The following is a 12,906-nucleotide window of genomic DNA, read 5'->3' on the forward strand; positions in this document are numbered from 1 at the left end:
TTCCCATGCTTCCCCACAGCCCTGATCTGCAGCTCAATCCCTGAAAACACCCATGTATTGCTCAGAGCTATACACACTCCCTCTCCTTCCCCCATGTGACAGCTCCTGGGTCCGGCAACTGCCCCCCCCAGGCACTGGGCACTGTGGTGTTTTCATCTTTCCTAAATACTGGGACGGTAGGTATACAGAGCACAGGTTGAGTTTACTCTTTGAACCATCATTGGCTGGCAGTTATCAGCATATGCTGAAAAATAAATAAATAAAAATACATCCGAAATCCCCCGGGTTACTCTTTAACTCGTCGCTGCAGTGGCTGGCTGCAACATGAACAGCTGGCAGACAGTCTGCTTCCATGGTGACAAATATTAATTTGTTGTCATGGTAACAGTGAAGTCTAATGAGTCCGCCACCTGAAGATCCAATCACTTCCCTCTGCAAAACGTCTCCAAAATATAAAAATATAGGTCAGGACTTTTTGAGGAATTTGGCTATGAAGAAGCCAATGGTGTCAGAGTTTGCGAGTGCCACAAGGTCCTCATCCAACTTTAACTTGGTTGCATCAACGTCACGTATTTCAGTGGCCGACGGGTCAAACCGCTGTAGAAGTTTCAACTGGTCCAGGGACAACCCAGCACCGGGCATGCCGTCTCCTCCTATGTGTGGCTCCTGTTGGTTAAAAAAAAAAATATTAATAATAATATTAAAAGCTCTGATATACATGTAAGAAATTGATATAATCTCTATCTGGGCTGTTACTAACTTTTTAAAAAACATATCTCCTGTGTGCTTATCACGGCCTTATATTTAGGACCCATTTACACCATCATTATGCACATTGATGGCAGCCCAATTCCCCTTGCCAGCAGATGTGCACTACAAAAAAATTAAAATAGTACATGCATCTTATTTTGGTGCTTTAGGTAGTCCATTCAAATACAATGGTTGCAGAAAGTATAAAAATAGTGCTGGACCCGTACGGTTAGCTCACTGGTATTGCTATCTTAATAGTAATGTTGATGGGCAGCGCTAATGTAATGTCTTAAAGTATAACTAAAGGCAAAATTTTTTTTTTTTAGTTTTGGACTGAGTTGAGAGGGATTAGAACACCTGACAGTTTTTATTGCTGTCTGTGGCCCCGGTAAGGAGACTCACCCTCTCTGTTTGTCTTGTTTACCATTATCATTGAAAGTAAAAGAAAATCCCAAATTTTGAATTGTCCCCAAAAAAGTAATAGAGGGGAAATCTTCCAATGGGGACACTAGCTTTGGTGACCTGGGGGTCCTCAAGAAATTCCCTTATTTGCAGGGATTTCCTCTCACTTCCTGTTTGACTATGGGACAGGAAGTGAAGGGAAATCTCCCCAATAGGACACAGATGGAGAAACAAAAAAGTGACAGGGTTATAACCCTCCCTTGCTCTATTTTAAAAGAAGAAAAAAAAAAAAGTTTTGCTGATAGTTTTACTTTAACCACTTCTGGACCCGAAAGATTTCCCCCCTAATGACCAGGCCATTTTTTGTGATTCGGCACTGCCTTATTTTAACTGACAATGTGGCGCTGTACCCAAATAAAATTGACGTCCTTTTTTTCCCCAAAAAGAGCTTTCTTTTGGTGGTATTTGATCACCTGTGCGATTTTTATTTTTTGCACTATAAACAAAAAAAGAGACAATTATAAAAAAAAAACAATATTTTTCACTTTCTGCTATATAACATTCCCAATAAAAAAAAATTAAAAATCCAATTTTTTCATAATTTTTGGCCAATTTTTTTTCCGTTACATATTTTTGGTAGGAAAATCCCAACAAGCGTATTTTGATTGGTTTACGCAAAAGTTATCGCGTTTGAAAACTAGGGTAAAGATTTGTGTCATTTTTAAATTTTAAATTTTTTAATGTTAATGGCTGCGATCAGAGATTTTTAGTGGGACTGCGACATTTCGGCGGACAGATCGGACACCTAACTGACAATATTGGGGGGACCAGTGAAATTACTACAGTAATCAGTGCTAAAAATATGTGCTGTTACTGTACCAACGACAATAGCAGGGAAGAAGTTAACACTAGGGAAGATCGAAGGGTTAAATGTATGCCTAGGGGGTGTTTTCTAACTGTGTGGTGGGGGGTGGGCTCATGGCTTCAACACAGGGACCTGTGTTCCTAAATAGGAGGAACACAGGAGCCCTGTGTTGATTGCTGACAGAACAACGGTCTGCTGCTGACAGAACAACGGTCTGCTGTGTTTCTGTCTCCACGGGGAGCGATCGCGGGTGCAGATCAGCTTACCCGCTGGCGAATGGGCGCGCGATCATGGGTACGGCGTTTCACGGGAACCTGCCGATCTGACGCCGTATATCTGCAGCTGGTCGGTAAGTGGTAATGTAACGCAGAGTAAAGTGCCGTATAATGTTCATGCGTTAGCACAGTACAAAGGTGTGAACGGCCCCTCAACGACCGTCCTTTCCCTCTGAAGGATTCTACATTCTGCTGTATCCTCCTGACCCTACCAACATTTTACACTTTACGGCTTGTCCTGGGTGAGTGGTCCACAATTCCTCAACACATGGAGATTTCTCAATTGATTCTTCATCCATGCTAAATAGCACTGCACTGCCTGCTATTGCTTGCCAGCCACAGCATGTTTTCATGGAGATTTTGTAGCAGGGGGTGCCAACAGGTCCACCCACAGTTTGAATTGTGGCCGTTTCTTGCTGAATCTGCCAAAATTCGAGCCATGTATGACCAACCTAAAGGTAAAACAAACCCTTTGATTTAACAGTTTAAAAAAAACAGTTACTTTCCTGGCATGTGCCGGGAATGTAACTGTCACATTGGTTGTGTCCTCAACCAAACTGTCAAACCATTAAATGGCTGGTGTCATAACTGATCACATGTGCAGCATCATGGCAGCTGAAGATCAAACAGAGGCATAGATGGCAGCTTTCTTGGCTGAAAATGATAGGAGGGTTTAGTTCCACCTTAAAGCGGAGTTCTAGCCTTTTCACTCACCTGTCCAACGGTTCAGCGATGCGGCCGCCCGAAGCCTCGATCTTCTCCCTCTGGTCTCGGCGGCGCCGGCATCACTGCTGTGGGCACCCGGGTGTGACAGTTTGCGGCTTCACAGCCGGGTACCCACTGCGCATGCGCGAGTCGCGCTGCGCGTCTTGATTGGCCGGCAATCTTCTGGGACCTCTGACCTGTTCCAGAAGATTGCAGGGAGGGAGGGGGAGAGGAGAACTTCCGTTCAGGGCGCAGCGGCGCTCCAAGCGGAAGTGGGAGCGGGTACCTGTCAAAACTAGGTACCCGCTCCCCCCCCCCCCCCCAAAAAAAAATGACATGCCAAATGTGGCATGTCAGGGGGTTAGAATACCTAAAGCGGAAGTTCCACTTTTGGGTGGAACTCCGCTTTAAGTATCTTCAGACACATTAAGGGTGGCTCACACTAGTGTGATGCCAGACATCGCATGTGATTTGCACTACATTGCTGTGCAGATCACATACGATGTCTGTGCGATGCGATTTCAGCCATACAAACTGTATGCTTGGAATTGCATCAAAAAATAGTGCAGGACCCTTTTTTTGGTCTGCACTCAAATCAGATCACATAAGTGTTCGCGATCTACGAACTGATCTGGGGTGTCATTAACTTTACATTGACACCCCCAGCAGTTCACAGATCTCCATGTGAATCACTGTACGAATCAGGTGCAATTCAGGAACCGGGCACTGAATCGCAGGGTTTCCTGCATTGCACCAATGTGACCTGGGACTTAAGGTGTAAGAAAATATTTCAAGGCATTCTTCAGCTTATAGTAATGAGTTAATAAAACTAAATTTACAATTTTCAGTATCTTCCTTTTATTTTTGTTATACAAGCATACACAATTTTAAACATTGATCTACTAACTTAACACCGTCTCCTCCCTTATAGATTTATAGCGATTCTGTCGCTAAAAGAAAAGCAAAACAGAAAACCCAAAGACCAAGGAAAAGCCTATTACAATGCAGTACAATAATAATATTTTTCAGTCCCAATGACTACAACGCCAATCTTCCTTTTCTTGTAGAGCTTCTCCCACCACTAGGATTATTTTCATCCAAACACTCTGGGTGTGGATGACCGCTTACTGTGCTGCGGGTTTCACCTGCTGGCTGCAAGGTTATAATTGTGTCACTCTGCACATGCTCAGTTTGGGGTGTATTGCTAGAGTTTTTATTTTTCGGGGGGGGGGGGGGTACATGTGATCTGCACAGGGCCAATTAGCACTGTCCAGACAGAGGGTCAGGGGTCCTGCAGCCTCATAGGACAGTCAGAGGAGCATGAAAACTCCTCCTACAAGCTTTAACCAGTGCTTGCCTGGACACTGGTAGAAGTCACAGGGCTGCTACAGTATATACTGCTGATGAGAAAAGGTATTTAGCAGTTTATATTTGCTAAAATAATTGCCAAGTTCTGCGCACGGTGGGAGACCATAGAAACATAGAATGTGTCGGCAGATAAGAACCATTTGGCCCATCTAGTCTGCCCAATATATCTGAATCCTATGAATAGTCCCTGGCCCTATCTTATATGAAGGATAGCCTTATGCCTATCCCATGCATGCTTAAACTCCTTCACTGTATTTGCAGCTACCACTTCTGCAGGAAGGTTATTCCATGCATCCACTACTTTCTCAGTAAAGTAATACTTCCTCATATTACTTTTAAACCTTTGCCCCTCTAATTTAAAACTGTGTCCTCTTGTGGTAGTTTTTCTTCTTTTAAATATGCTCTCCTCCTTTACCGAGTTGATTCCCTTTATGTATTTAAAAGTTTCCATCATATCCCCTCTGTCTCTTCTTTCTTCCAAGCTATACATGTTAAGGTCCTTTAACCTTTCCTGGTAAGTTTTTTCCTGCAGATATAGTAAATGCAGGCTCCTGGGTTTAGTAACACTTTAATGTGTGTTTTATTAGGCATTTGTAAAATGCAAAATCTGGTATAGCAGCAAAGAGATTAAAATATAACTAAAAGGCAACACTTTTATTTCTAGTTTTGGAGTGCAGAGGGGTTAGAATGCTTGTCAGTTTTTATTGCTGTCTGTGTCTTTCTTTTTTGTCCTGTTTATCATTATTATTGAAAGTGAAAGTAAAAGAAAATCCCACATTTTGGGTTCTCCCCAGAGAAGTAATATAGGGGAAATCTTCCAATGGTGACACTAATTCTGGTGACCTGGGGGTCCTCAAGGGATTTCCTCTCACTTCCTGTTTGGCTATGGGACAGGAAGTGAAGAGAAATCTCTGCAATGGGACACAGATGGCGAAACAAAATCTGACAGGGGTTATAACCCTCCCTTACTCCATCCAAAATGAAAAAAAAAGAAGTTTTGCCTATTGTTCTACTTTAATGTACTGATTTCAGGGCTGTTAGGGACTGTGCTGATGAGCTTTTTTTTTGCTGCCATCATACCTGCTTCTCTTACCATTCAAGTCAATAGGAATGCAAAAGCAGCTTAAAATAAAACGATGCAGCTTAGAATTAGATCAACTGCAGAACAAATGTACCTGTCAATGAACTGTGAATGATCTTAGAAATATCTCAAATTGACCCCGTAATGCAACCGGTTATATTGTTCTTGGCGCTGCTAAAAGTAGAGGTATATTCATATCTCTGCGTCCCAGAACATGGGGTGCAGGCTTGTCCTGATATCTATCTAGGGGGGTAGTAAATGTAAAGAGGAAAGGATCGCCGCTACTCTCGACCAGCCTAGGTAACAATAGGGTGAGCCCATAACATACACATCTCCTCCAAACAATACACCCTGATGCATTTGGCACCAACCACTGGGGTCTTAGTCAGCATCCTATGACTATGCCCCGGTGGGCGAGGGCGAAATTTACCAGGGTGTATGGTTTGGTGGAGACACGTAGATTTGGGGCGCTCCGTATCATTTATTCACCTGAGCGGCTTAGGCGTAGCAGCGATCCTGACCTATAATGCAAGCTAAATGTACAGAACAAGCTGCATTTTCCCATGGACACACAAGATGGAAGTTGAGACTTTTCAGACTTCACTGGCTGCATGCTTGTACTATGTCAGTGATCTCCTAGGTGAGTTACCATACTCCTATCCCCATAGGCTGACTAAAAATGTGAAAAGCAGTCAGTCATTCGCTGGTATGGTTAGAAAAAAGGCAGAACACACAATGCCGCATTTCCATTACCTGCATTTCAAGCTGGAGGCAGGGAAACGTCTTCAGAGCCCAGGCAACCTGTTCTTCATTTTCAGCTAAAGTTATAGTACATGTGCTGTAAACCAGCGTCCCTCCAGGTTTCAACAACTCAACTGCCTAATGGGGAAAAAAGTGAAAGTCCTGAGAAAAGAACACAGCATTGAAAAGATCCGCACTGTCACTGAGATAATGGATATTCTTTGTAATTTTGCATTGCAACTTCATGTCCTACATAAGCTGCCATTGTAGGCTAAACAAGCCTTAACGTGTATCTATGGTACAAACTTAATCATTATATTAATTTCTGCATTGTATTTCAGTTATTTCTAACCCACTCCTATTAAAGAGGAAATAAACTCTTCCTGTTTTTTTCCCCCCTGCAAAGTAAATGCATAATGTGCTAGTATGCATCGCATACTAGCACATTATCTGACACTTACCTGCAAACAAAGCCCATGTTGTCCAAGCTGGCGGCCGCATCCATCTTCGACTATATTGCTGGCCAGAGGCGCGTGACGTCAATCCCACGCATGCGCACAGGAACCGCCGATCCCGGCACAGGGCTCTGAAGAAACGGCACGGGCGGCCATTTCTTAGGAGCAGATGTGCCGATGACATAATCGGCTGCATGCAATGTAAATATCTTCTAAACGGTGCAAGTTTAAGAGATATTTACAGTACCTATAGGTAAGCCTTAATAAAGGCTTAGGTAAAAGTTCTCAAGGTGGGTTTAAAACCACTTTAATCTGAATGATCCTGAAGTTTGTAAATTTACTTTGTGAAGATCCCCACACATTTACTTCCTTGAATTCTCACTGCTTACAGGCTGCAAGGTACCATGGGATATGTAGTCCTTAGAATTGGAAAGTAAACAGCAGAAGAGAAGCTGCAAAGCATGCAGGGAATCCAGGAAATTGTGAAAAGAGATGACCAGCAGACAGACAGCCCCTTTAACCCCTTCCCCACAGCTGTACGCATGTATATGGCAGCACAGAAATGTACTGCCACAAACATGTATACCTCTTTTGTGCTGGCAAATGGCTAATTTGGGTATTTCCAGCACCGTGATAACGCGGTCAATGACAACGCACAATCACCTAGCAAAAATTGAGAGGTGGTAGAACAGGCTCCAAGTTACGTGATCACTTTGACATCCAATCATAGTGAGCACATAACTGAGGAATCCCATGCACCACCCTGATGACGCTGCTGCAGCGTTTCATTAATCTTAAAGGGCCAGGGAAAGTTGATGGTTGACAGTGTTATTCTGCAGGAATATTGGGCAGAAAGTCTACTTTGGCTACTCTCTGCATCATCTAGGACTGCCCAGCAGAAGTAGCAGAAAAGGAAGACATCTTGAAAATGTAATTATAAAGCATGGGGGCTCAAGGATAGAAGGGATTCCTCTTGGAAGGTTTTTAACATGTCAGACCTCAACTCTATAACCTACAGTAATTTCCAGTTTAATGCTTCGTACACACGTTCAGATAATCGTACGACGTATCGTTCGAGTAATGTTGCATGCTACAAAATGTTGAATTCAACCATGTGTACTAACCATATGATTTCTGTCGTACGATTGTGTGAAAGCAACCTGAATGCGTAGCTACGTATTGGAAAGTGATGTCACATACGTCACATGCGCGTTACCCCTGTATCTGACACACCTCTTCCGTTCGTATTGTAGAGGCATATCCGTGATTTTCTTCCCCGCGTTTAATCGTTTGTTTGCTGCAATATTATTGTTGGGTCGTAACACCATTGTTTACATTCTCCAATCCCCTTCCGGGTTATTTCGGTGTTTCCGATCATGCGCAGTCTTTGTCGAACGATCTTCAGCGGACGCATACTGTACTGATTACACGATTGTCGTTCGCTAGGCTATCGTACGACAGAAGTTTTCCTGTTTGTCCCTTCGGATTTTGTTGGACGAACTGTTGTGATCCGCTGTCGAAAGCTGTGTACTAACGATCAGATTATCGTGCGACCAGGTCGAAAGCGAGTTTTTTCTCACGATTATCTGAACGTATGTACGAGGCATAACTCTTAGCAGTGCCTATTTCCCCTATTGGTGCCAAGGCCTCACAGACCCACACTGAGATCTCACACAGATATCTTCACCACAAATAAGGGATTTATTGTATAAAACTTTTACATATTTTCTATGACCTTTATTAAATTCCTTGGTTTACTGCCCCTTTCAATAACATCCAGGATAACCATTCATAACAGGATGGTGCAATGCCTACCGGCAATGTGCAGCCTGCAAGGGTGTCACTGGTAGTAAGATATACCTGAAGCTCAAAAGACATTCCCTTCCAGTTCACTAATGATACGGCAATTATTCCTACAGGGGCCCTTACCGTGTTTAAAAGTTTGCGCTGCAGAGGCTGATAAGAAGTGAGTTCTTTTAGGGATAGTGGACAAGCCATATTAGGCCTCTGCCCCATTCCGCTGCAAGGAGCATCCAAGAGAATGCGGTCAAATGACTCTGGACAGTATGGAGGGCCAGGACCTGGAAAATAAATGTCTAGCATTAAAGAAAAACAACGCAAACTACTGTATACCCTTCAATACAAGCATTCAAGGGGTTTTTAGCATAGTTCAAGTCAAAATTTTACCTTCCTCTTTTTCTTTAATACAGAGATAGATCATTGCAGTGAAGGAAAATGGTGGGGTCTGCCACCATAATCACATGGGGAATCCCAGTGTCATAGCAAGTGTTGGCTGTTAGACTGTATATAACAGCCAACTAAAGGAGCGTACACAGCAGGCTGATAAAGTGGATGTTAATTTTAATGTAGTGCCTTAGCATTGTCAGCCTGCAACGGGAAATGGATCTAAAGTAGAGTTGCACGATTCTGGATAAAATGAGAATCACAATTTTTTTGCTTAACCACTTAAGCCCCGGAAGATTTTTCCCCCTTCCTGACCAGGGCCTATTTTGCGATTCGGCACTGCGTGACTTTAACGGACAATTGGGCGGTTGTGCGACGTTGTACCTAAACGAATTTGACGTCCTTTTTTTCCCCACAAACAGAGCTTTCTTTTGGTGGTATTTGATCACCTCTGCGCTTTTTTGATCATGCGCTATAAACAAAAAAAGAGCGACACTTTTGCAAAAATAGCAATATTTTTCACATTTTTTATATGAAATTCCCAAAAAAAAATATGCAAAAATCTACATTTTTTAACATTTTCGGCCAATTTGTTTTATGCTACATATGTTTGGTAAAAAAAAAAAAAATTTGCAAAAAGCGTATTTTGATAGGTTTGCGCAAAAGTTATTGCGTTTACTAACTACGGGAAAAATTTATGTCATTTTTATTGTTTTTTTTTAAACTAGTAATGGCGGCGATCTGCGATTTTTTTTTTTGCGGGACTGCGACATTGCGGCGGACAGATCGGACCCCTGACTGACATTTTTGACACTTTTGGGAGTACCAGTGACATTACTACAGTAATCAGTGCTATACATATGCACTTTTACTGTCAAAATGACACTTGCAGGGAAGGGGTTAACTTTATTGGTGATCAAGGGGTTAAGTGTGTCCCTAGGGGCGTGATTCTAAAGGGCCATACACACTAAGATTTTCTGAAGACTTTTTCCTTCAGATTTACCTTTTCTATGTAGTGCAAGGGCCTGCCAGATTGCATACTAAATGAAAGTGTTTAGGTTTGACCTCATATTATCTGGTTTTGGTAAATCTAAAGGAAAAAGTCTTCAGAAAATCTTAAAGTGTGTATGGCCCATACCTGTTAGCGGGCGTGGCTTGTTAGATCATCACAGAGACATACGATCCTACATAGCAGGATCGCATAGCCTCTGTGATGATCTAAGGGAGAATGACAGACGGCTGTGTTTACAACAGCCGTCTGTCTTTCTCCCTCTCCTGAGGGAGATCGCGAGTGGCCCAGCGGACATCGGAGCGGGGATGGCAGGGAACGAGCGGGGGCTGGAGCTCACCCCCTACAGGCTCGTGGGCAAATGACATACCCCTACGTCACTTTGCCCAGGAGAGGCTGACTGCCGCAGTATATAGTCGTGCGGCAGTCAGCAAGTGGTTAAAATAAAGTTCACGATTCTCGGCGTAACATCATCTTTCACATTATACAAAACAATTGGGCTAACTTTGCGGTTTAGTTTTTTTTTTTTTTAAATTCACTGAAGTGTTTTTTTTCCCAAAAAATTGTGTTTGAAGGACTGCTAGTGCTGCGCAAATACAGTGCGATATAAAATATTGCAACAATCACCATTTTATTCTCTAGGGTCTCTGCTAAAATATATATATATATAGTAAAACCTTGAATTGAGAGTAACTTGGTTTATGAGCATTTTGGAAGGAAAGCAAAATTGTTTTTATAAATTTTGACTTGATAAACAAGCGATGTCTTGATATACAAGTATCCTCTTGTCACAACTGAGTATAAAAGAGAAGAGAGGTGCCTCTAAGTGTAGCAATATGGTTACATTTAATGAAGGTTCAACATTTAGCAACTCACATGGTTGATGAATAAAACAGGCACATCTAAGTATGGAGGCATCCGGGGTAAAGCTGTCCACATGGACCATCCTCCGCACCGTCATCGATGTTATCCCTTCCACACTGCACTCCACAAGTGCTTCAAGCCTCGCTTTCAGATCGCTCTACTGCAGAGTAGCCTTCCAGGTCACGACTGCAGACTGATGGCGGTGAAAGCCGGCGGTGCAGAGGATGGTCCATGTGGACAGCTTTACCCCGGATGCCTGTATGCTTAGATGTGCTTCTTTCAATCATCAACCATGCGAGTTGATAAATATTGAACCTTCATTAAATGTAACCATATTGCTACACTTAGAGGCTCCTCTCTTCTCCATTTATACTCTGTAGCTCCTGCTGGATTCTGCTTCTAATCCCCTTATGGAAGCGCCATTTGTGGATGGACATTTTATGGTTACACAACACATTGCTATAATCTTTTTATATGGACAATAAACTGAAGGACTTATGAATAAATGGTTGTGGAACGAATCATCTGAGTTTCTATTATTTCTTATGGGGAAATTCAATTTGATATACGAGTGCTTGGATTACAAGCATGATTCCGGAACGAATTATGCTCACAATCCAAGGTTTTACTATATTATATATATATATATATATATATATATTTTTTTTTTTTTTTTTTTGTGGGTTCTACGTAATTTTTTACCAAAAAATACTGATTTTTAAATAGCAACAAATGTCAGAGAAAGGATATCTGACCTAATTTATAGACAGAAGTTCATCCCTTTGATCTAAAAGAACCAAATGATACAATGTTTCTCTTTCGCTCTCAGCACTGAGAAATGTTGTAATAGACTTTGCTAGCTGTTTTTTTTTTCTTTAATAGCTGTGAGCTTGGAACTGCTCTGAACTGTTACATGAATCATGGAAATGCCGGATTAAGATCGTGAGGGAGTTTGAAACGAGAACGCAATTTTTTTAACGAGTAAACGTGCAGCTCTACCTTCAAGTGATTTTAATGGATGGCATTTTATTTTTTTTAAAATAACAAACATGCCAAACGTATCTTCTCTGTGTCAAGGTTTTGCACAAAGCAGCCCTGATTCTCCTTTTCTTGAAGTCCCCTGCTGTGTGCTAACAGTTAGTGGAAGGCCCTTTTCTTTATTTATTTATTTTTTACAAATTCTTAATTTAATCGAAAAAGGTGGCATCCAATACTTCCAGATAACGATATAAAAGTTACTTGAAATACACTATGGTACAGAGTGCAATCATAGGCAACGAATAAGGAGGTCTAAAGTACAAGATAGCAAAATGAAATCCAAAACATATGCAGGTTTGGCAGACCGATTACAAAAGTACAGAACCAAATGAAAACCAGAGATGGATCCCATTTAGTAAAGGCAATATAAAACATATAATAGCAAAAAAGTGCATATGTAAAACAAGAGCACGACCCGAGTTTTAGAATGTTAAAAGTAAAATGAAGGGAAAAGGAGAAAAAGTTAAAGCATGGATATAGAAAAGGAAAAAGGGATAAAAAAAAGGATGCGTGGGTGAGAGGGAAAGGGAGTGGAGATGTCTGGAGGGAGAGAATCACCAGCAACTTCAACTGGTGGAGCCTGCCTCAAATAGGGGCGTTACCCTCCTCAGAGTAGACAAACAGGATGTCAACGATGTCCAGGTTTTGGTGTACACCTCTAGCTAATGCTGCGTGGAGAGAACCAAAGTCTTCCATATGGTTCATCTCTTCAACCTTATTAAGCCAAAGACCAATGGTCGGCAACAGAGAGCTTTTCCAGGTGAGAGGAATGCATGATTTAGCAGGATTAAGGAGATGGCGGAGTACAGACCTCTTATAAATTTTTACAGGTGTGTTTGAGACATGAAGGAGAAAGGAAGCCGAATCTTTCAGGTCAGTAAACTTTTGGAAAACTTAATGAACCTCTTCCTAATAATGGCTGAGTCTAGGGCAGGACCAGAAAATATGTAGCATTGTCCCCTGCTCCTCCTGGCATCGCCAGCAGCAGTCGGTATTATTTGGAAAGTATTCATGTAAAAGTGATGGTGTGTAGTAACAACGGGTGGAAGGCCCTTTTCTGTTCCAGCATGACAGTGCCCCTCTTTAGGAAGCCAGCTCCACAAAGACATGATTTGACCAGTTTGGTGAGGAGAAACTCAAGTATCCTACACAGTGCCCTGACCTCAGTT

The 12,906-nt window shown here is 42.1% G+C and overlaps 1 protein-coding gene across 1 annotated transcript in view; it reads right to left on the minus strand.

Moving 5' to 3' along the window:
• Window positions 1-204: 204 nt before the first annotated feature.
• Window positions 205-12,906, minus strand: part of NSUN6 (NOP2/Sun RNA methyltransferase 6) — a 40,891-nt gene continuing 28,189 nt past the window's right edge. The window contains exons 9-11 of the mRNA XM_082259826.1: window positions 8,572-8,723; window positions 6,200-6,325; window positions 205-666 (exon numbers count right to left, since the gene is read on the minus strand). Coding sequence (XP_082115952.1) covers window positions 466-666; window positions 6,200-6,325; window positions 8,572-8,723 — 479 coding nt within the window. The 3' untranslated portion in view covers window positions 205-465. The remainder of the gene's footprint in view (window positions 667-6,199; window positions 6,326-8,571; window positions 8,724-12,906) is intronic.

The sequence above is a fragment of the Pelophylax lessonae genome (genome assembly GCF_965119305.1).
Source record: "Pelophylax lessonae genome assembly, chromosome: 5".
Lineage (NCBI taxonomy): Eukaryota > Metazoa > Chordata > Amphibia > Anura > Ranidae > Pelophylax > Pelophylax lessonae.